The sequence below is a fragment of the Meles meles genome, chromosome 9 (genome assembly GCF_922984935.1).
Source record: "Meles meles chromosome 9, mMelMel3.1 paternal haplotype, whole genome shotgun sequence".
Classification (NCBI taxonomy): domain Eukaryota; kingdom Metazoa; phylum Chordata; class Mammalia; order Carnivora; family Mustelidae; genus Meles; species Meles meles.
In genome coordinates, this window is record NC_060074.1 from 18,607,602 (window position 1) to 18,632,929 (window position 25,328).

The 25,328-nt window shown below is 42.3% G+C and overlaps 1 protein-coding gene across 4 annotated transcripts in view; it reads right to left on the reverse strand.

Moving 5' to 3' along the window:
* Positions 1-25,328, reverse strand: part of KLF7 (Kruppel like factor 7) — a 93,613-nt gene that overhangs the window by 21,620 nt on the left and 46,665 nt on the right. The window contains exon 3 of one of the 4 annotated variants that reach the window (XM_046019221.1): positions 24,917-25,114. The exons of the other annotated variants lie outside the window; for them this stretch is intronic. Coding sequence (XP_045875177.1) covers positions 24,942-25,114 — 173 coding nt within the window. The 3' untranslated portion in view covers positions 24,917-24,941. Of the gene's footprint in view, positions 1-24,916; positions 25,115-25,328 lie in introns of those variants that run through there. 4 annotated transcript variants of the gene reach the window in all.

Consider the following 25,328-nt stretch of genomic DNA (forward strand, 5'->3'; position numbering starts at 1 on the left):
ATCATGATGATGGTGATATCAGAAGAGGGTGTGCGGGCATGCAGAGGCCAGACAGGGCTAACGGCACAGAGATCGTGCAGCTCTGTGTGTAGGACAAGGGCACAAGGGCTTCTCAGTGAGACTTAAAGAGCCCAAGCATCACTTCTCAAATCTACTTTACCTTGTGAAGCACAGCCAGGAAACACACAAGATTAAACAAATCTTTGGGTGCCAGCTTTCATTTTTTAAAAATTTTTTTTAATGATTTTATTTATTTATTTGAGAGAGAGAGAGAGCATGAGAGGAGAGAGGTCAGCGGGAGAAGCAGACTCCCGAGCAGGGACCCCGATGTGGGACTTGATCCCAGGACTCCAGGATCATGACTTGAGCCGAAGGCAGTCGCTTAACCAACTGAGCCACCCAGGTGCCCCGCCAGCTTCCATTTTTAATGACTGTTCACTTCTACCAAAAGGTTTCTTTGGAAGTGAGGTGTTAGATTCTTGGTGAATTTGTTTGAAATGTTGGAGGAAGACTGGGTTGGTCATAAAAACCTGCAACGACCCCAGATGCTGGAATTAAGTATAGCTGTTGGCAACTGGAGCTCTTTTAGTGTGCAACCACTGGTCCCAATGCATGTTTCAGAAACCACAGCATGTTTCTACTAGGCCACAGGATCTCATAATATTCTCAAAGTCAAACTGAATCTTTATTTAATTAAAAATGTATACAGTGTTCTAATATTTTTAGTGGGCTGAGTGAGGTATAACCCATACCACTCCCCACAAAAAAACCAAAACAAAATACCCCAAGTCTTAGGATAGGTATTATTGTAATTCTCAAAAGACTGTAAACTCACTTAAAAATGTAGACTTCAACACTCATACCTAAAGTGATACGTTCTCAAGTTGTGAAACAGGTAAGCATGACCAGGTAGGGAAACTACCTACTGTGCTGGCACTGAGGTTAATTTCTTTTTTTCTCTTTCTTTCTTTTTTTGCATTTTCTTCTTATGCTGGTTTTATCCTTTTTGTCTTTGTTGTTACTATTCAAGATTAATATTTTTTTTAATTTGCTTACTTATTTAGAGAGAGCACGAATGTGCGTGCGTGCAAGCATACCAGGGGAGGGATAGAGGGAGAGGGAGAGAGAGAACCTCAAGCAGGCTCCTCGCCCAGCACAGAGCCCAATGCGGAGCTTAATCCCATGACCCTGAGATCATGACCTGAACTGAAACCAAGAGTTGGACACTCAACTAACTGAGCTACCCAGGCGCCCCTCAAGATTAATTTTTTAAAAATCATTTTTATCATCTTTTTCAGAGATCACTCCAAAGAAGGCTTAATGTCAATTTGGAAATTTCAGTGTATTTTGGTGATTACCAAAGCTACGATAAAGTCAAATCTAGATATAAACTATATTTGAAGAAAACAGTTTTTAAAACTTTCATCTTTTTTCCTGTCAAGATGACAACGACGACACCATGTGAATTTCTTGAAAACAAATTTATAGGACACTTCTTTCACTCAGTAGTAAAGATACTATTTCCCACAATTCAATTTGATGTATTTAGATAGGAACTTGATTATTTCAAAATATGAATTTTAAACTCATGGCCAATCTTTGGTCTTTTGCATTTAAATATAAAGACAGCCATACTGCAGAGGATGTACGCAGGCACAGGATATGACTACCACAATGACCAAACTATTCATCTTTGAATCACTTTTATAAATTTAATTTTAAGAATGAAGAGAAAGAAATGTTACCTTATCTCCACACATGTTCCAAACTTAGTTAATATCAGAAGTTATCAACAAGCCACGCAGAAAGTGTCATCTCTAATGCAGGCAGGCACCCGTCAGTGGTAAGCCAACCCAGAACAAGAACCCTTCCCCCAAAGAGCCAATTCATTGCAGAGGCTGGCAACTCAGGTGTATGACTTCAAGTGTGCATCACAAGAGACAGATTCTTCTGCATGGCGGGTAGTAGTAAGGAAAAGAACAAATGTGGAGCACACAGTTTTGAGGGAAGATGGGCTTACCTGCTACCTCCTGGAGAGGACTGCAGGGGGCCTGAGGGCAGTGTGAGAGGACTGGTACCTGAGAGTCATGGAAACAGGGGGTGAATGGAGGGGAGGCTGAAACAAACCTCACCAGACCCAGGACTCAGAACCCATGGGCGTCATCAGTTGGCACATATCACAGTAGTTGATGATGCCTAATCTATTGTCCTAGGCATACTGAACTTTTCACTAACTAAAAATGAGAAAATATAAATCATGTACGATGAGGATGAAAGTTAGCTTTTTGCCACATGTTTGATAAATATGAAAAGAGATGCATCAGTGTATAGAAAACCCATGGGAGTGGATAATCCAAAAACCATCGTAGATATGATTTTGGAAGCTATCAAATAATTGGCTTCAGCATCTGAATGTGTTCTGATTAGGCTAAAGCTAATATTAGTTGTTATTCCCTGATTATATAAATGCAGACGGTGAAGAAAAAGTGACCCAAGCACGTGATTGTTTTATAGGCAATTTGCCCTAAAATTAAAAAGCAAAAAAGAGGGTGCCTGGGCGGCTCAGTGGGTTAAAGCCTCTGCCTTCGGCTCAGGTCATGATCCCAGGATCCTGGGATCGAGCCCCACATCAGGCTCTCTGCTCAGTGGGGAGCCTGCCTCCCCCTCTCTCTGCCTACTTGTGATCTCTGTCTGTTAAATAAATAAATAATTTTTTTTTAAAAAGGCAAAAAAGGAGGAGGAGGAGGAGGGGGAGGAGGAAGAAGAAGAAAGAAAGAAAAAAAGAGAAAGAAAGAAAGAAAGAGAAAGAAAGAAAGGGAGGGAGGGAAAAGGTAACTTTATCAATCCCCAAGAAGCCCAAATTGGATAATTTACACAGAGATGATAAAGAGATGGACTCTCCCCTGGACCAGCTACTATTCACGTTGAATAGATATGGATCTAATTCTCTAGAGATTTTCAGAGGCAAATATTAAATCAGCCAAGCTTTAAACATCAATTTGTCTGCATAACTCTCTTCCAAGATGATCAAACACTGTTTTTCGGAGACTGCACTTCCTCATTAGCTAAAGCAATCCAAATATGTACCTCACCTGACGACGAAGTCTAAGAGAAGGGTAACGCAGACGGGAAACTTAGGTGTCACAAATAATAACCTAAGACAGGTGCTCTTCCCATACCACCGCCTACGCACTTATTTTTCTACCGTAATCTACTTTACATAAACCCCTCGCTCTCCAGCATCCTCGCGGAGCTCCCCTGCCTTGCCCCCCTTTCTCGAATGTCCTCTACTAGAATGTATCCATCTTCACATATCACCCCAGCCTAGTTTCTCCTCCTTAGAAATCTACAGTCTTGTCAGGGTTTACAGTCTTTGGCAACTTATTTACTATGTTCTGTGAGATATTTAATTTCTTATGCCTTGATCCCTTGCCCGGCCTGCCCCCCCGAAGTGCTTGTAATACTGGGACGCCTAACAGCACCAATTCAACAACTGTGATTGAGAACCCAGTGTGTGTCAGGCACAGGGCTAGACGATTCTCATTTGCTTCTTTGTCATCAACCACAATGTCCAGCACAGGCTCAGACACATCATATGGACTCCATGTGATGCTCACTAATCAACAGATTGGTGATCAATCAAAAATTAACAGTACGGAAAGCTTTGTGACCACTTTGTCTTCCAGATTCAAAAGCCCTAGCATGCATTATCTCTGAAATAGCTCATCTCTGTCCATGGGTGAGCAGGCAAAGTCAAATGTCTAGACTTCTGGTCTCATTCGCTCATGGTGAAAATACAGCTTCAAGCTTGAAGCTGACTTCAAGCGGAGTCAATCCACATTAATTATTAGTCTAATACGTACTGAGCAACAACAGTGCTGGAGATAAAGGCTAAGAGCAAAGGATCTCTGCGTCAGAGGAGTTCCCAGCAGGGAAGCTCCATGCGTGCATATAAACAGCATGAGGCCACAGCACGTGCAAAGACCCAGAGATGAGAGACGGTGGTTTGTTAGAGCTGAGGTAAAGGATGAGTGTATAAGGAGGAATTTCAAGAACGGCTGGAGAGGTGGTAAGAGCCACATCCTATGGGGCCTCGATGACAAGTTATTCCCCCCAGGAGACTGATTGCCTTGAGGTCAGAACCCATGCTTCTGCATATTTATATCCTCAGGGCCTGGTCCAGTGTGTAGCACTACGACTTTAAAAAGCATATCCTCTGGGAAGTGATTCTAGACCAGCTCTGATAGAGATGGGTGCTGCTTCCTCTCTGTTCCTATAACTTCCTTTAGAAGAGTCTTATCATACTGCTTGAGTCATTTTTTACATGCCGTAGCCTCACAAAACCCAATGGTCCCTTCAGGAGCAGAGACCAGGTTTATTCACTCTAGTACATCCAAGACTCAGGATGCTGAAGTCATGTCAAAGATCCCTGATGAACTTAACTAAATGAACACGCACATACATTACGAGTCCTTCTTCAAACCTTCTTTAAAACTGTAATCTAGATCCTCCTACATCCTCTTTCTGCTGCTCCAGAATATGAATAATTAGGGAGAAAACACAATGATTAAAGCCACCCATGGAATCTACATTAACACTCACACACAGACACACAGACACACACACACACACACACACACAGACATCCCCCCCAAATCTGCAAACATTTCAGCACAAACATATTGACACCCACATATATAGAAACGCCCCTACACAATCTGTCAGCTGTATACCTCTAACCTCAAACAGCCTTAATTTTGTCTGCGCTAAACCCACAGTTACAGAATACTTTCTCCTTATTCTTCTACTTAATTTTCATCCTGGGACAAAAGTGTCAAGGCAATGTGACTTTTTACTTTGTTGAGGGGAAACGTGCAAAAAATATTAAGATACAGTTATTTTGATCCTATAAGCTTGCTTTCTCAAGTTATTAATTCCCCATGCATTTCATATCATTCCAGTAATGCACTATTCTCATAAAACGCAAAATGTAAATTAAGCTTCCATTGAGAACTTCTGGCATTCCACAGGAACCTAGTTTTCATGCAGTTATTTTGATTTTGCACTGTGCCACAAACTATACTAAAATTTTCCTTTACCATGTTAGACATTTAGAATTTCAGAACTCAAGTGTTTCATGTTCAAATGTCTGCACTGCAGGCTAAAAAGAAATTATTCTTAAGATGAAGAGCATAGCGCAACTGCCAGTTGACTTTCTATATTCATTTGCCCTTTTTCTGTAAGAGAACCCCCAAATTTTAGTTGGGCTCATTGCCACCCAAAATTAAGACTATTTTCCAGCTCCTTTGCAGTAGTGTGTTAACATATGACTAAGTTCTGGCTGACGAGATGTGAGTGGAAGTGACAAGTGCAATTTCAAGCTGTACTTTAAAAGGTTGGGACATCCTCTCCCCTTCCCACTTTCAAAATAGCTGCATGAAAAGTAGGTTCCTGGAAAGTGGGCTTGGTGGCAGCCATCTTGAATTGTGTGGCACGGGCACTTCCTGAAGGACAGAGCCCCTAAGGATAGGGGACAAACAGGACAGAAGGAGTCTGAGCTTCTGACAACTTCCCAGAGCACAGCTGTCTGAAATTCCGGATTTTTACGTGAAATAGAAAAAAAAATCTCATATCTTATATCTTTTTAAAGCCTCTGCATCTCTGTTATAAACAGTTTCATCTATGTTCTTAATAATTCAAAGGGTAACAGAAACTGATGAATGAAAATGATACATGCCTAAATGGCCCACACTTACAGTATAAGCATTATTTCACATCTCAGTCACACTTTTTTTTTTTTTAATCCAAGGTTACCAGAGCTTCTGTAAATGGTATCCTGTGTGTGCAAGTATAGTTTAGCTGAACACACATACACACACACACACACACAGGACTCTGGGTTCTAATCCCAGTTCTTCCTACTTATTATGTGATCTTAGGAAAGTTACATACTCTCTGAGTCTCACTTCCCTCCTCTGCAAAGTGGGCCTAACCCCCTCTTGGATGTTGGCCTTTCGGGACTATTGTGAAGTCTGAAGAAAGGCGATTATCTGTGCAAGGGTTTTGTATAGTGTAAAGCACTTACAGGCAAGGTGGTTATTAAAATATTCCAAACAAAAATGCTCCTTTATGCAAGGTGGCTCATATCAACACCTAGTGGCTGGACATACTTTCCCCGTGAATAAAGGGCCTGCAGTTACTGTTTTTAGCTAAAATGGTTAAAGATCAGTGTTATGGTCTTAGGAGCAAACTGCCTTTCATTTAACTCAATACCCCAAGCCTCAGGACTTCAACCGGCAACATGTCTTTGATTAGAAAGCCAAAGAGTTTAGACCAAACAGTACAAACCCAACACCACATATAGAAAGGAAGCCCAAAGCCTGTGTACTAATAAAACATGGTGTATATCTCACCATGCCTCATATACCAGGCACTGAAATATGTTTGGCTTTTCCTACTGGCAGACTCAAACCATGATGAGATGTCTATATTTTCCTTCCTCACAGATATATACATAGACTACAAAACTAAGTGTGAGAGAAAGACAAAACGTTATACACAAACGGGACAATAAATGTATCTTTTCAGAGAAAGCACCCTGGATGACCATCCTGAACCAAAGACTGTGGCCCCATCCATCTATACTCAATTAATGGTAGTGTTTTGCAAATCCTGGGGCAGTATTTAGTGAGCTCTCCTTATGTCCTGGACTCTATAGGCACCCAAGGTCTTTATGTACATTCTTTCCTTTTCATCCTCTCAATAGCTCTGTGAGACACAAGCTAGTATCTTCCCCATTTTACAGATAAGAAAACTGAAGGTCAGAGAAATAAAGCCACTCACCAAGTTCTCCAGCTCATAAAAAGTGGTACAGTCAAGATTTAAACTCAGGCAGCTTTACCCTCAGTCCACAGGCTTAACCACCACCTTATTCTGACTCTTACTGAAGTGCCAGTAATTAAAATAGAATAAATGTTTACATTCCCTTTGGAAATATTTTCTGATAAAGCAAATCTTTCAACTGGAAAGGATGTCAGAAATATTTAGATGTACCCCTCCAGTAGCTGTTCCAACTTTTTGAAAGTGGATAAGTGAGTAAGTAATCTATTGTGACAAGAAGCCAGGAGTGTGAACTACAACTCAGGCCCACGCCCCCAGGCCCATAGTCAGCTCACAGACCAGTGCCGCTCGCTACCGGACCGAGATGTGGGATACGCAGTCAATTTCCCTCAGAAAACACCACATATCAACTTTACCAGTGCTTTCTCCATTTAAGTCCCTCTACTTTCTCAAAGAACATCTGTTTAGCCTGCCATACCCCTAGATAAACCAAAAATGGAACCCCGGCAAGGCCAATAGTTAAGCAAGGGCTTCATTCTTAACCCATACCTAGGAGTGCCTGAGAGCCCTGCAGAGGAGAAGCATAAAATGAAGATGGCCCATTGCTGGATATTCCCTCAATCCCTTAGCAGAGGTGAGCTTGTCTGCCCCTCTGCCACATCCTCTCCCACGCCTAGCCCAGTTGCTTGGCACAGAGGATCTGCAGTGTGTGTCGTGCTGGGACGAAAGTCACACTAGGGCTGGAGAACCAAGACGGGCCTCAAGATGTGCTTTAAGACCACAAGGGTTAAACATGTGCTCGGTCCAGGAGTGCCTGGGTGGCTCAGTCAGCTAAGCATCCGACTCTTAATCTCAGCTCAGGTCATGATCTTAGGGTAGGGAGACTGAGCCCCACATCGGGCTCTGTGCTGGGCATGGAGCCTGCTTGGGATTCTCTCTGTCCGTCTCCCTCTGTACCTCCCCAACCTGCTCTTGAGCGTGCTCTTTCTCTCTCCCTCTCAAAAAAAAAAAAAAAAAAATCAATAAAAAGATGTGCATGGTCCAATCTGGTAGCCACCAGCTGAAGGTGGCTCTTAAGCACTTGAAATATGAGCAAACTGAATTGCATGTGCTTTAAATGTAAAATACACACTGAATTTCAAAGACTTAGTATGAAAAAAAAAGGATGTAAAATTGGCCATTAACAATTGTTTATACCGACTGGGTACTGAAATGGTAAGACTGGATATATTGAGTTAAAGTCTAGGATTAAATTAATTAGCACAGCTAATTAATAAATTAATAATGAATAAGCTAATGAAAATCTTCAAAGCTGCCAGAAAACTTGTATGTAAGTATACACATGGCTTGCATGTGTACTGTCTACTGGACAGTGATCATATAAGACACATTTAAGAATTTGGACTTTATCCTAAGAACAGTGGTGGCCATTGTGAACCGTTAAGCTGAGGCATAATGTGATCAGACATGAATTCTCAAAATATCACCCTGGTTACAAAATGGAGAACGGGCTGCAGAGGGAAATGAGTTGACGCGGGAGAGCCCTCGAGGAGGCTCTACACAGGCTGGGCGACAGAAGATGGCGGCCAAAATACGGATGGCGTTGTCTCTAGCAGCAGAGATGAAGAGAAGTGGACAAATAGAAAGCAGTGCCAACAAGACACGGATATTGATTGCATTAGGGGAAAGGGAAAGGGTATGGATCAGGGATGCCCCCTGGGTTTCTGCTGTGAAGACTGGGTAGCCATTCAGCTTCCACACCCTAATAAGCGCGCACTGGGTAACAATGGCCCATCAAGTTACCCTGGGACGGCAGGCAGCAGGCTGTCTGCATGAAGCTCCCCTGCAAGGGGCAGGGGTCACGGATGCTCTGGGGGACTCTGGAACCAGCGCAGTGCTGAAGAGCTCCCAGAACAAGTAACTCAATATTTTGACAAGACAACACACACTTTGGGAAGCTGTTGGAAACGCTGAGGGTCACTGCTGCTGAGACCAAGAAGTAAGCTGAAAGCCCAACAACAGGGACAAGGCTACAGTGGAAGCAGGGTGGGGTCTTTGCTCCCCAGGCCTCTTCCTGGCTTCCTTCCTAGGAAATTCCAGGAGACCGCAGCAGGGGAACGGGCTCTGGAGGCAGACCGGCTTCAGAAGTCAGGTCAGCACCTGACGAGCTGGGTACCCCTGGGCTCTTCCAGGTTGACATCTCCTCCTCCCTCCTTGGAAAAAGCCCCGCCTGCCTTGGGAGGGTTCAGGACAAGGACACAGGTGGGGCACCAGCACCCTTGCCCCAAACCAGACCGGGGACCATGTGGCCTTCCTCCTCACCAGCTGCAGTTCCCTCCCCACCCGCCCACAGAAAGGGGTGACAGGTGCATCGGAACCTTCCAACCTTAAGCCAGCTCACCTCTCAGAGGCGAAAGCACAATAAAACTGCAGGAGAGCTGGGCAGGCTGGTTCACTGTTCATCCCACCACGAACCAACCACCAGGCCACACGGCGGGGACATGAGAGGCACGCTACTTCCAGGGCAAGTGTTATGAATAATTAAAGCAAAGCTCTGCTTATCAAACTAAGTGAACAAAGGATGCCACTGTTGCTGTTGTTTCAGGAGGCCCTTTATTCTCAGTTACTGCTGCTTCTAATTTGATCATCTTCAGAGGCCTCCCTATCAATTTGGGTAAATTAGCACGCTTCTCCTCCGTATGGAGCTGCGGCCGTAAATCACAAATATGAGTGTGTGTAAAGTTATACAGCACGGGCCCAGTGTAATAATAAACACATTTATATTTTATAACTGCTGTTTTCTCCACATTCGAGCTGTCTCACTGCTTGGGCCCCCGGGGCTCGCAAGCACTCCCCACATGCCCTGTGCACCACAGTCTTGCTTTGTGTGCAGGTTTCCTGCCCCCTCGGCTCAGCCCCCCTCTCTGCCAAATGCCAGCCGGCTCCTCTTTGTGTCACAGCACTGGGTAAGGGATCACACCCGCTCAGGGCACTCTGTGCGGCACAGCAGAGACACAAATGAGCAGGTGACCTTTCAAACCGTGTCAAAATGGGCTCTTGACCCGGAGGCCTCAAAACTTCAGTGGCCTCACTGTCTAAATCAGCCGGCTGAAAAGACCTATGTTTGCACAATGTGATTGTGTTTACACAAAGATTTAACGCCTCAATAGAGCAAAAGCTGTTCAGTTAATTTTAATTATTGCTTTATTCTTCCCACAACAGAGTAAAAAAAAATTTTTTTTAAATGGTTAACAGTGAGCCAGTGGTAACTGATCCCATAAGCTTTGTGCATATGGTCCTTCCAGCTTGAGCAATGACAGTAGTGGGAAGGAAATATGCAAGGTTTTCTTAGACGAAAGGATTCTTTCCAATACCTGCCTTTGCTTATTAAACACTCTTTGTGGAGAAGATGGACACCGAAGAAGACGACAAAACAGCCTGGAGACCTGAGTGTGGTGAGAGGAAGGCACGCAGGTGGGTTAAGGAAGCCTTCTGCATGGTCGGCAGCAAACTTTGCAACCAAAAGGCAAATATCAAAGGGGGACGGCGGCCCTGCCAACTCTAACGATTTATGATGGTTATTTCTTTAGCAGGTAGAATAAATAAAAGAGAAAAGTAAATTTGAAAATACAAGGATATACAAGAACACAGGATCAGAGGGAAAAAATAAATATCTAAAGGCAAACAAGTCTCAAAAAGTAGAGCCCACAGGGGTCTCCCACCTTCCAGGGATCTTTCAGTGTTAAAAACCTTTTCTTTCTGCAGATCTCTGGAAGACAATGAAAGTGCCCGTCGCTTGGAGGTTCCTGTAGATCCTTGTGGCCATGTTAGAAAAACTGCTCTTCTCCCTCACTGCGTGCTTTTGTGAATACAGAGGACAGACTGCTACACACAGCAGCAGAATCTAAACCTGAGTTTGGGGTCTTTAACCATTAGGGGATTTATAATTCCTTTATGGAGCAAGTATTTTTCTCCATAACATATTTAATATCCTCCAAAAAGTGGGGCGAAAAAGGGATAAAACACGATTATCTTTAACCCTACATTTATCATACAAATAAAAGTAAAAGCACAAATTGTTTGCTCACACACATACACACACACACACACACACACATACACACCCCTGCAAAGCTCTGATATAGCCAAGACAGCAATGGGCAACTTGTACACCAAGATTCATCCATTCATAGCTTCTTCCAACTTCCTGAAGGCACCTTCATTTGGATTTTCCAGTATAGTAATAAACGAGGACTGTTAAGGTGCATTCTTTTAAGGGGTCAGGGCGAAGCTTCTGTTTATGACATCTCTTCACAAATTTTCTGCAATATGCAAATACACTGGTATTAAGATATTACTTCAAGAATCAATCCCTTGCATATGTTTGCATCTTTGAAATGAGGTTTCTTTCTTAAAATGGAAAAAAAAAACAACCAACTAAGATCAAGGATTTCTAAGTTCAATCAAAATAGACAGGATATAGGAATATACAATATTCCTATGCACTATATGATTCCGTTTTCTTAGCTCTTCTGAATTTGCTGTTTCTCATGTGTTACTCAGGAATGTGTGAAATAAGGAGAATGACAAATATCAGACCATTTATTTTGCTGAACTATAACAATAAACCTAAATTCATTTATATCCTATTTTAACTCAGGCACACTTGCCAAAAAAAAAAAAAAAAAAAGGTTTCTAAAGGAAAAACAGCATAAGGTTGGCTCTACAGCTCAGCAGAGAAACCTGTGAAAGATCACCCTCTGAGCCTCCATTTCCTCGTCTATAAAATGGGGGCAATGAGAATATTTACGCCACAGGTGAGTGACGGTGAAATGACATGCGGTATGTGAGAGCACTTAGTAAACTATAAAGACTAATGCGAGTGATATTATGGCCCATTTTCTTGGACAAAGCAATAATACGGAGGCAGCCACTCCCAGTCTGGGTACCCAATTGCCTTCTCATTCCCAAGGCCAATCTGAGGAGGAATGCCTCAGCCTACCCTTTCTTTAGCCCATCTGCTCTGGGGCGTGGTCTCAATAACAACTGCCTCTTCAGGTCATCAAGCTAAATATTCCTAATTCCCTACTGGGCCTAAAGCTAAGGTCCGATAACAACTGTGATCCAAAACATGGCACTTACCCTGACCCCAGGAGGTCAGCTCGCTAATCGCAATCCCTCCAAGAGGCGAGGGATAAGCTAATCTGTGTGAAAGACACAGCTGTCATGTACTCCCTCCAGCCACACTCACATGTATGAGAGGAATAATGTCAGCAGTATTATCTCCAAACAGCAAGGACAATGCCGTACAATTATAATAGCATATTGTCCATTGTATGTGGGGATGACACGTCTGACAGCGTTATTTTCTCTGCGTGTGAATGGAGCTGAAGGGGTCAATGCATAATTCACATCTCCTGACAAAATGTAAGCATAAAGTCTGTGTCCATCAGATAATGCCGTTTACATCTCTTTACCTTCGATACCGCCTTTCTCCCTGAGAACTCAGAATGCTTCTCGGTACTTTCCGCCTGGTGTTGGTGTGAACCGGAATCGTGAACGGTAGGAAACCCAGGCGCCCATCTGCATGCAATGCAGTTTTCCTAATCAAAGTTCTCTTTTCTGACTGAAAACACTTGTTTCTGCACTAACAGTCAACCTTCTTTCTGATAACAAGCAAACAACCGTTGTTATTCAGGGAGGTTGTTATACGTCCGAGGACAGGTAGAAGATGATTGTTAGTGCCCGGTCGGCTAAGCCCACTTGTCGAAAGCTGCCCTCCCACACACCGGCCTGGCAGCTCATGGGACTCAAATCCCTGCCTCAGCAAAATCTCAAATTATTACAGGTCAGGAGCCTTCCACAAAGTCGGGGAAGGGGGGACAGATGTCGCTTGTGAAGAGTTCCAATCACAAATGTGAAATTTAGAAAGCTAAGCATCTAGCAGAGGTGGAGAGATTCCCCTCATGTCATAAGGGGGGAGACCAGCACATCTAAGTCCTGACAAAAATAATAAATTATGCAATAGTTATGCCTAGTCAACATTTAAAAGATCATACAAGGGAACCAACACCTGGTGGAAGGTCTTCAAAGAATGAGGAAATATTTTGCACGTGGTTCAGAGGAACACAAAGAGAAGCAAAGGACAGCTAAGGTGATGTGAACAGGGCTTCCCAACCTCGGCACCACTGAAGTTCAGGGTGTGATGATTCTTGGCGGGGGGTGTCCCATGCGCTAGAGGATATTCAGGGGCATCCCTGACTTCCATTTACCAGATGCCAGGAGCAGCAGCCCCTCCAAGATGGGCAACCCAAACTGTCTCCAGACATTGCCAAACATCCCCTGAGGGGAAAAATCAGCCCAAGTTGAGAATCACTGCATTAGGCAACTAATGATCTCACATTGGGGAGAATGGCTGGGCTAAAAGGGGTGCTCTCACATATAATGACCTCTTTAGCCATTGAGAGGAGGCCAGGAACCCCCCACCACCATCACCCTTAAACAGTCATGCGACTTTCATGTTCCTGCTGGACCCTCATTAGCTGCACAAGTTCCTGAAGGGTCAGGGAAGGCCGGCTGGAGCGGCTCCGCTCCTGGGGCGAGCAGGCAGCCATGTGAGATGTGAGCACAGGGTGTCCAGCTGAAGGGCTGAGGACAGACTCCAGCTCCGCTCCTCGAGCACAGGGGGTTGAATCTGCCCCACAGAAGGGGAACCTGCTTCTGATTCACACAAAGGCATGATGTGGGTTAGCAACAGCCCTGCTGGGCAGACGGCAGCCATCAGGTTCCTCTCTTCCAGGTCTGTAACTGATTTTCCTCATACACGAGGCAGCAGTATTACGTGGAGAGGAGAATTAGGAAAGCATGTGACTGAGGAGAATTGAAAGGCTGAAGCAGGTAGGTGGAATGCCATCTCTCCTCAACCCCCAAAGCATGCCTGCATTCCCACAATTACTTTCACCCAAAAAATAAAGACAGCTCACCCAGAAGAGCAGGAAGACAGGAGGTTCAGAAGTGGGTACTGGTGTGCATTCATGGCTGGGGCTTTCCATGACTACTTCAGCCTTCGAAAACCCCTTTTTCTCAGGTCTGACCAGAGCCAGAGTGCAGATAAGTAACCACATCCAACGGATGGGAGAAGAGTGGTGGAAAAGACAAACACCCAGAGACCTTTGGCCTTTTCACTCCAGATCCTGCTTCGGTGGACTGGGGACGATCCATATACACACACATGGAAAGTTACTCTGACAATCCACCATCAACAAAAACTAAGTGCTCAAACAACCAAAACCACCCCCTCCCAAAGTCAGAATATAAAACCCGTCAAGCGATGGAGGAATGTTCTGACATCTGATAGCTCCCATAATCAAATGGCTAAGTCCTTCTTAGGACTTACTTAGTAAGTACTTAGGAAGCACTTCTGAGTGATTATTAACTGGTAGCAGAAATAATATTTTGCCTGCTCTGTAGTTTTACTCTGATATAAGGTTTTCTTTTGCAGTTGGAAAGCTACTAGTGGTTAGCTGTTTTAAGGTCTGTAGAACACGACAATATTCTCTTCATCATCCTAGCCTAGCTTGAGGTCTCCTACCTACGTTAAGGATACTTACGCAGAAATGATTCCACAGAGCCTAATCTGGTCTGATAGTGGCTGGGCTTGCTGCTCTGAATAGAACTCTCCCTGCCTCACTTTCCATAGGGGATTGTAGATCTCATTAGTATGGAGAACCAGTACCAGCCATTAGCGTCAAAAAGAGTTGCCTTTGCTAACTATTTCTGAGCACAGTCACACAACGTGCTCAGAGTTTTCTCAATAAGATAGCTCTTCTGCAGGGCAATGAAGTTGCCTCTTCAAGGGGCCTCAATTTGCATACCCCTTCTGGACCATTTAAAGTGAATCCTTCATGAAGCATCACTTCACTTCTGAAGAATTCTCCCCACTCTTCCAGTGAGAAATGCAAACCTCTACTTAAATAGGAGATACGATAGATAGAAAGGAATTACACTTTTTTTTTAAGATCACAAGACTGATTTTAGGTTTATTTTGCACCACATTTGTTCGTTTGCTATAAGGAAAGAAAATAAGGTGTGCAAAACATGCATTCCTTTTGGGTAAAGGCACATACCACCAAAAAGCATTTGAGACATTTACTGTGCACAACAGAGGAATGAAAGCCAGAATGGAAAGTCATGGATCTAGAAGTCTCCTTTTACTCCTTCTTAATGAATAAAACAGTTGGGAAAACCTGATAATTGCTTTTAGTCCATTTTATTTCTTACTTTATACTCTGTATGATATCAAGAATGGCTACAAAAGAATCTGGTCCATTTAAGAGATAAAGTGGCACTGCCTTTATGATGTTAAAGATGCTGCTTTGTTATTAAGTTAGTAATTTTAATATTTGTGCAAATACTATCAATGCCTGTATCAAACATAAATGTGGAGCAATTTGCTAGTTCAAAAGAAGACTAAATCCATCATTTAAGTAGTCTTCAAATATCTCATTTCTTTTAAGTTACATTCAAAAGGTATGCAGCAAAAAGAAAAGACGCCAAGATTCGAATGTGTTTCCATAGCTAGAGATTTAGTTGAGAAAGCAGGATGAGGGGACGCAGGTGCCAGACATTGTGTAGAATTTGCACTTATGCTCCATTAATTGCCAGCATATCTTCCTTTTCCTTTTTCCTCCCCTCCCCCCTTTAAATCCCTTTGGAAAACAGCAGAGCAGCAGGCCCAGACTGGTACCCAGCAGCAACACCAGGAGCAGAAGTAGCCAATTAGCCTCCAGAATACAAAGAGGGGGGAAAAAAATGATGCAGTTACCTAGCAACCAGAAAGAGCAGAAACAGCTGTGTAGCAGGCCCAGGCTGGTACCCAGGCAGAAACAGGATAGCCAATTAGCACACTGTATTTAATGCTGATGTGGTTTCCTAGTAACAGGCTGTACAAGTCTGTCTGTTGCGTTTTCTCCCTCCCTTCCTCACATTTTCCTCAATCATGCACAGTATTACTATTTGCCCTAATTACTGTTTCTCCACTGCTTCGAGCGGCCATTATTTTGTCCCCAGAGAAATTGGAAGAACTCAGAAAAAAATCTTCCGTAATGACAGTATTTAGTTTCAAATTTAGATTAGCTGTAAGCCTTGAGACACTAAACAACAACAACAACAAAGAATGAAAAAAAAAAAAAGCCAGCAAATCGCCTTCTGCCTAAATTTGTAAGTAGTCTATGGTACCTTTTCTATATGCTAATATTTACATGTGGACGAAGCAAAAAAAAAAATTAATAATGCATACTGTCATTTTGCCATACACTGCATTTCTGAAGAGGCTGAATCCTCTGTGTGCTTGAGTTTATTCATATTGATTTTCTGACACTCTCTCCTGAACGCTAGGAACATAAAATGTCTTATTACCTACATCAGAGAAGGGAGATGTATCTTTTGTTGTTCTTTTAAAAATACCAATACTAGTTTCAACAAGTTCATGACCAACTGAGAATTCAGTACGAACGATCATTATTTCCTCTCTACAAGAGGACTTGAGAACAAGTGAAGAGTGTGTTTGGCCCACAGTTAGGGGATTCAAACATGGTAAATTAATAATCCCAGTAATGAATTCCAGTAATGTCTCCTCCTGTGAGGCGACATTAAACCCCAAGAACATACAAAACGAAGATAGGAAACTTTTAGAAGCAACTACGCACCGCTATTCTCAAGCATTCCTACCTCACCTTGCTGCCCTTAGAGCAGCAAACATACAGAATATGTACCAGTCAAGCTTTTCTGTGGGTTCTATTCATCAGGGCATAGATTATATAATTCTACATTTTTTTTTTTTAGGGCATCCATTAGACTCTTAGAACCTCTCTCACTTAACAGTGCCTTCAATTGTGAAACCATTTATAGTCCTTCTTACAAAGTATTCCCTCATACGAAAATAGCCAGGGATCCAGAGGAAGACATTATATACCATAACACACTTAACCGGGCAATAATCTACCATGAAAGGAGAGGGCCTTCTCAGCTGAAGGGTTTCTGGCTTCCTTCCCTAAAACAAAAGGATCGATGGCTTCTATCAACTTTAGCTAACCTAGTGAAACAGTTGAAATTATCCTATCCCAACAAAGTTGGGATTTTAAAAAACTGTATCTCATTTGCCTAAAAACAATATGCCTAACAGTTTCACTTTACTGAGTTCCATAAATTAAATGTAAATTATAGTAATGAAAAGAGGATGTCTTCTGAAAGCAGAAAGAACAAAAGAAGCCTAACTCTATGTTTTATGATATCAGATGAACGGCTTCCAATATAAAATGAGTTTTAAATTGTAAATGCACTTTATTTTACAAACAAAATAAAAGGGGTCTAACCTGAATGCAGGTAACTTTTGAAGGGAAGAAAGGAGAAGATGCAGTCAAAAAAACCCCCAAAAACCGGGGACCGGGAGGATTCTGCCAACTAGGCCTAGCTCAGGACAAAGCTGGGCCTATGCTCTCTAAAGAACTGGTAATGGGGTGTCCTGGTCTTGCATCCCTAAAAGCTTCTGAGGTCCTGTCCTGGGTCAGTCCCTGACTCTCCTACCTCAATAAGCACAGATGGTGAAGGAGAAGGAAAGGTGAACAGAAATATGGGACAAACCATGAAAAGCTTATTCTCTCTGCAGACACCCTTAAATAATTGAAGTGGGTTGACCTCCATTATATAACTAGTCAGATTCTAACACTGGCAACCAAACATGGAGACACCACAGGAATGAGGAACAATTCTGTCACTGGTTGGCCAAATAACCAGCACAATAAAAGGTCACTAACTTTTGATTACTTTGAATGGTCTTGCTTCCACTAACATTAAGCTTAATAACTGTCATGTCAATATATGACTTTTAAAAATGGTTGAAAAGAAGTTTCTCTTAGAAAATGTAGAAAATCCAGTAGCAGAAGAGAGAAGGGGAGGGAGTCAAGGTGGGAAATACCGCCCCAGCTTCCAACCCACCCCAGCTTCCCTCCCTACTTCTTGGAGATTCCTGAAATTCCACTAACAACCTTCCATAATCGAACATTTAAAAAATAATAACAATAAGGAATTTCATTCCGACATAAAGACAGGTAATAAATGAAGGCTTCAAAGGCAGGAAGTGAGTCAGTGCAGGCAAGCATCAGGCGTAAGGTTCTTAGGTGGGGCATGAAGAAGGAACTGAGATTTGGGCAAACAGGTTTGCCTCAGGCCATCCAGTTCACCTCCATCAGGGTGGGGATAAATAGAAATTGTCTGGTTGGAAAGAGCCGGGCTCTCACAATTTAATACCTGAGTCACCTGGCTGCTTTGACTCCCACTACACATATGGCCACAGTAGCCTGGAGTCCCGAAGAGTTCTATTTGCTTATTGGAACTAGCCTCCTTACCTGAAATGTCTGTGTTCTCTTGATCCATTTTCAAGGTTTCAACTATAATTTCTACTAAACTCAAACTGGCTATTTTTCAAAAAAAGACAATCATTTTATAAATATATTTTCATCTCTCCTTATATTTTATCTAAGCCTTTTAAAAGGATTATTCCAGTTTAAAAACTGCTTTTTTAAAAATTACATATGACCTTCTTAAACTCCTTTGTTGTCTGATTCAAACAGAATCTCATCGTTGTTTTAATTTCAAGAGACATAAGCATTGTCTATCCCCAGCTAATTCTTATAATGTCACTTAGCCTGTACTCCTTACAAAAGTCCACTTAATCTCCTCAAACCTCCCAATATAATATGTATAGGCTAACTGTGATCATCACCATCATTAAATTCTTATTATAATAGAAACAGCTTCTGTACATTCTCTATTTATTAAAGAGAACAGTTTTGGTTTTAAGTTCACACTTGGCCTTCCCAATGTCACTCTTTCATTTGCACAGACTATTCACGACCTTCTTTTTCTCTTCTCCATCAAACAGAGCTGGCCTAACCTTTCAATCTTAGCATTTATAAAATTCTATTACTTCCACTGCCTTTTCTGAAGTGAGATTCTTCTTTTCTCTCCCCTCATTCCTCCTTCCCACCCCCAATCCACGCTCCCTTCTCTTTTGAGATCAGGTTCCAAATATAGTGACTTTATAAAGCCATTTTCAGGTTTCTGCATCAAAAAGTAAGGTCCTCGGAGATGGGGGGAGGAACAGTGTGTAGTGTAACGGGTGTTCAAGAAATATTGTTTATGATGAAATACTTAGTAATTTCATGCTTTTTTCTTTTCCTTCCATTCTCATTTTAACATGTTTATTTACTTCATGACTACCAATTATCCATTAAAAGGACATCTGGAATAGGCATCCCATGAAGCCTACATTTATTACCATATTATAATAATAAAATAAATGTTCTTGCTGTGTTTATGCTGAGTTTACACCATTCCATCCAATACAGGTTTACTGAAATTTATCTTCATAAATGTTAGGAGCTAGCATATTGCTAAATTTTCGTGTGGTGAAGCTCTAAGAATTTCTTGAATCATAAAATTCTCCCGTCAATTGTTTTCCCTCATCTCATTCACACCCGTTCTTTTCAAACTCTTTCTCTTAAGCTCTCCAATATGCTAAATCCAAACCATCACACCCTTCTATTAAACTCTCTCCACCTTCTGAACTGAACAGTTAACCCTTATTCTAGTTTCCATCCCATAACAGGGCTTTAATGAGTTTCTGCCTCAACACATGCATAAACTTCATTAGCAGCCATGTGTCTCAGCATATTAAAGGCCTTTTAATGCCTTAAAATTGCCCTGTTTCAGTTGCTATTGTATACATTCAAAGAATTCTTATCTATGGGGCTGAGGAGGTTGAAAGTGTTTGATGGGCCCCCTACAGTTCCAGACTGAGGTATTTAATTTTATCCTGCTGGTATGCCTGACCTTGAATTAGGGCTTCTATTTATATAAATTAGTGTATTATCACATTGGCATCATTTGAAACGATGAATAGTGTGAATAAACACCCCGTCCAAAAGGAGAAAAGCAACTTTTTCTGAATCATCCCCACTGCTTCTGACCTCTGATAGGCACCCCCACTCTCATTCAGCGCTGCCTCCCTCTGCACTCTTTCTTGGAAGGGCTGTCCCTTTCCCAGGGACTGCTTACTCAGTGGCACAGCGCCTGACATCCATGCTTACTTATTACCCATTTGGGGAATGACTGAGAGAACAAAGTGAGTAAGATGATGATCTATCGAATAGGATGCAAGCCCAAGGGACAAGAGGCCTGGGTCAAATTTTCATTCTGCCAAGGGCAGGTCAGAGAACCTGAGCTAAGGCATTGTGACACTGCTGGTTCTCAGTTTCCCCATATGTGATCATGCTTGCCCTTATTTCAAAGGGATGGAGTATTAGCATTTGTCATTTTAATGAGTGAACTGGGACTGTTACAACAAAGTCTCTCTTTAATTCTAAGGTTAAAAAAAAAAAAAGGTTTAATAGTAATGACCATAATAACAATAACTATAACCGTAACAATAATGGGCCTAGAAACGGAAGACCATCCCTTTGTAATTTCCTTGTTCTGGTTCTTAGTCACTTGATGAGGCAGTATGTTTAAGGACCCTCCCAACTTTATTCTGTTTAGAAGACACTCAAAGTGGTTTTCATTGTCAATTTGTATTTAAACTATGTTTCTCATTTCCTCCTAATAATGAGTTATTAAGAGAATAACTACTTGATTTCTTTTCCCCTTGCTCGTTAGCATAGACATTAAGAGCTCAGACTTGAGGAATACTGTTTGGTTTGAATCTTGGGCCAGCCACCTAGGAGCTCTGTGACATTGGACAGGTTACTTAACCTCTCTGGGCCTTATTCCTTCACAACTATAAAATAAGAATAGTACTTACGTCATTAGATTAAAAAGGTTAGTATTTGTAGAAGACTTAGAGCAATGCCTAGCACGTAACAACTGCTTTATCTTTGTTGAATAAATAAGTTATATTCCAAACTTTAAAGAACTTTCAATATATGCATAAAATAAACACTTCTGTTTGTCTTTTAAACATGACACTCATCTTTGTATTTATAGTACTTTTAGCTACGTTTTTCATTTGAAAACAAACTATTTCTCCAAATCTGAGTTAAACTTAAAAATGGTAGCACCTTAAGACCTGCCCCACAGCAACATAAACTGTTAAACTGCACCCTTGTGTTATCTTTCCACCTAAAAAGCACCCCTTTACATTCATTGGTACAAAATCCAGAATGTCCTCATCCATACCCATGGATTATGCTAACAGCTACCCTTGTCCATAAAAAGATCCCTCCAGGTAGAACATGCGAGAACATGGCCTTTTTTCTCCCTCCTCTGTGACCAATGACCAATGATTTCATTGCTGGCTTTGTCCTGACTTTATCAACACGACTCATGCTGAAAAGTATAAATATGGACATGGTTTTATATGAATTTCCATATTAGAAAAATCAGCTCAATTAACAAAAAGTCTCATTTTAATCACAGACTTTTTTTCTTATTAGAAGTGATCAAGAAGAAATGTGGAAAACGCTGCCTTTTCTTTTTATGTAGAAACTACGAACAGTTCAATAAATTGACTTTTGCTGAACATGAGCATATTAAAGTCATTTTTTAAAAATTAAAAGTGAAGATTTCCTTTGCATCAAAATACAAGGATTTTTTTTAGCTGACTCAAAGAAGATGAATAAACCTGTGATAATAATGATTGAATTATTGAGCAAGAAAAATATGTTACACAAAGACCAGAAAACAGAGAGGGAAAGAAAGGTCTGTAATGGTTTGGCTGCTAAAAGACATTTTTACACACATGCCAGCACTAAGTGCTCTTCGCAATGAATAAACCATATGTCCATTTTTATATGCTTCCTTTCACTAAGATCCTGCGACTTCACAATATTCCCTTTGTCCCCCTCCCTGCCTTGTCTTCCCCCTCCTCCAGTTCCCCCATCCCCAACTTCATCTCCTTGGGCAAACAGTATTTGTGCCCTAGCTACCAACTTGAACATCTGCTACCTTAAAAAAAAAAAAAAAAAAAAAAAAAAATCACCTCATTGCCTAACATCCTCCAGGGCAAAAAGTTTGAAGGATTCAGCATCCTCAAAAGAACAGCCATAGAAGGAAAAAAAAAAAAGGCATATATTTTCCAGCTCAGTAAATTCTATCTATATAAAGATTAAATGAATAACATTTTAAAAATTCTTCGGTGCAAGCAAATCCATGTTACCAAGAATGTATTGTCTTTCTTATGCATAGAGGGAGACCCACACATTTTATTTTATTTCACTTTTGCAACTGTGTCTCCTTTTCTACATATTACCATATAGAAGAGATACAGCATATACATGACTCTGGAGAAAAGAATGCCAATATTTTCCCTCTTTTTACCCGACGGTTTTCTCTTCTTCGTCTTCTTTTTTTTTTTTTTTTTTTTTCCTGTCCCCAAACACTTCCCCAACTGAAAGATAAAGAAATATTTCCACTGAATTAAAGTGAGCCCGGTGTTAAAATAGCTTGCCCAGATCCAACCAGAGCCCAGTTTTTTAAACTCCATTTCAGCATTGGTGGGCAGCTCTGCCCCTCCACTCGCTTGTATCAGCCACTCCCCCTACCAGAATTCCCATCGCCCCGTATACCTTTCCCTCAAGCTTTTACTAGTCTATTGCCTTTATATGTTTGCACTTAATTTGATTCCATCCTTCATGCTTTTTTCATTATTCTTAGTTCATCCACACCACATAAATTATCACCTTTGTTTTCAGTTCCCCATGTGCCCCATTCACACCAATTCCAAATAAATACTTCTGATCCTCATCCATTTAATCCAAATTAATTCATATTCCCTCTCCCCATCCTCCATCCTCACCTCTAGCTCCCCTCCTGTTTCTCCTTCTTATAGCACCTACTTTTCCTTCCGTGCTGATCTCTGAGCAAGGTTTTACACGCAAAACGCTTCTGGAGGATGCAAGATGATTGCTTTCTGTATTGTTTTAGGAAAGCCAAGGTCTACATCGCTGCCACCTTTAATGAGTCAATGCCTGCACGTCCATTTACACTCTACAGCTGGTGTCCCTGAGCACCATAACCTCCACACAGAGAGAGGGAAAAGCTTGTTGCTTTTTGATGGTATTTAACTTTGGCTAACTGCCTTATTTCTCATTTATGGAGAGCTGTTTTTTTTTCACACAATCGTCACTAATCAATATCAACAGCTATCGTAATAACTACAACCAACTCCACTACTATCTTCAATGAGCTCTTAAGATCTGCCAAGTATTTTACATATATTGATTCATTTAGTCTTCAAAACAATCTAGGATAGAGATAAAATTATCCCTATATTTTGCAAATGACTACGCTGAGACTCAGAGAAGATAAATCCCTTCACCAGGTCACAAAAAGAGCCAAAACTCAGACCCAAATCCACCTACAACAAAGCCCCCACTCTTAACCACTCTGCAACTCTGCCTTTCAATAAGGCAGGGTGCCTCCTTGAGCATATTCCCCGTGGGGAGGAGTCTTTCCACATCAGTCCACCATAGGGCAAGTGGTTGCAGGTGCTGGGGAACATAATGAGCTCCACCTTGATAATCACTCTGAGTAGACAATGCCCCAAAACAAAGCACCAGATAAGGTATCCCTCCTAAAGAGGTCTCCTTCTGACACATCTGTTGGGAGAAGGGGATAGGAAAAAAGAAAAATGCTCCAGACTCCCCCTTGAAAAAAAAATCTTGCTTCCCCAGAGCTGTCCAGCCTTCCTACTAGACAGGATGTAGCCTGTCTTCACGTCAGTAATTCAGAAACGTGTCCATAATCATGACTTCCATGCCCCCAACAAAGCTCAACATTCTTGCCTCATTCCGCTTTCTCTGGTTTCCTGGGGAGACCGGGAAGTGAGTCACCATCAAAGCCTGGGAGCACCGCAATGTCTTGTCATGACTTTCCTCACTGACTTGAGAAAGAAAGAAATATAAATAAAAAAATGTCCTTCAGGACAATGTCAGAAAGGAAAAAAAGCTGACTTGAGCAGGAAGCGTTAGCCTTGGTGTCTGTGGAGTGGAGCACTCAGACTCTTGGGAAACCCTAACTGCGACTCTGCACTTGAGCCACAGGGTTCAAAAGTCATGTTCGGAGACCTTGCATGAACCAAGCAAGACCTCAACAGGAAGTTAAGTACAGAAGTGGCGTACCTGCCCCAGTCCTGCGTAGCAAGGAAGCAGCGTGTTCTTGTCCTCCCATGCACCGGACTGACTCTGAGGTTCCCAACGGCGATTTCTTCCAGACACGTATTACACATCTGACTTTAGGAAAGTGCTTCTGTACTGCACAGAGATACTTCATGCTCCCACAACCCAGAGCATTAGAGCTGAGAGGGACCTTAAGCTAGTCCGTTTGACGGATCTAGAAAATGAGGCCCAGTGAGATAAAGGGACACCCTCAAGGTCACAGAGCTAGTTAGCGGCAGAGTTAGAATTAGAACCCAGGTCTTCTACTTTTCCAGGTAATGAGCTTGGCACTGCACATTTCCTTGGCTGGCACAGACTGCAACTCACCACAGAGCGCCAGGAAGACCGGCCTCGAGACCACAGCTCCCACCAGCCACTTCTCCCGGCTCAAACCCAATCACCTGTTTCTTCCCGACTGCACTCTTACTCTGAGGCTCCTACTTTCGGAGTTCGTCCCTAATTCAGCTGTCCTGCGCAAGCAGTATGCAAAACCATACAGGCGACACAGCCGGGACCCACTTAAAACCCACCAACGACAGTAATTGCTCCTAGGATGCTAACACCAAGAAGAAACAACAGCCCTAAGCTTGTATCTCAGAGCACAGAACAAAGACCAGTTTCAAGGAGATTGTCAACCTCACTCTTTCCTCTATAAACCCCACTCTCCCAGATCACCCCATGGCTCCAGCGATCAATACGATCCCGCGGAATCACCGCAGAAGTCCTAAGGAAAATATACAGTCCCCGTCGGTCCCCACTCTCCCTTACCACACACATAGCAGTGTAATCACTTCAGCAACTTCTCAGTAACAAGCTCATTAAAAAGCAATTCTGCCATCTCTCCATAAAGCACGCGCCAGAGAACAATGCAAAAGAGGAGATGCCAATTAATTATAGAATGATCACATCTAATGAACTCTGAAACCCTCCTGCTGTTGGTGACTTTGATGAAAAATCAGGGATGCTGGGAAAACAGTGAATAGGGACGCCCCAACTACCTTGTTTAACTGCGAGTTCTTTCAAAGGCGCCTCCTCAGATTCCAGGGCTGCTCCAAACTGCAGAGCTACACTCATAAAACAATGGAAAGTGTCAGGGAGGTGACAAGTGTGTGTACGGTGTACGGCTGTGAGTCACACCGCCAGAGCCCCATTCAGGCCTCTTTGCAACTGCGTGCTCCTACCCCGTGGCTGGTCTTGCCTCTGAAAGGATCACACAGCCAGCGAGTGACAAGCCCAACGCCTGTGCCAGGACATCTGCAGAGCCCAAGGTCACATGCG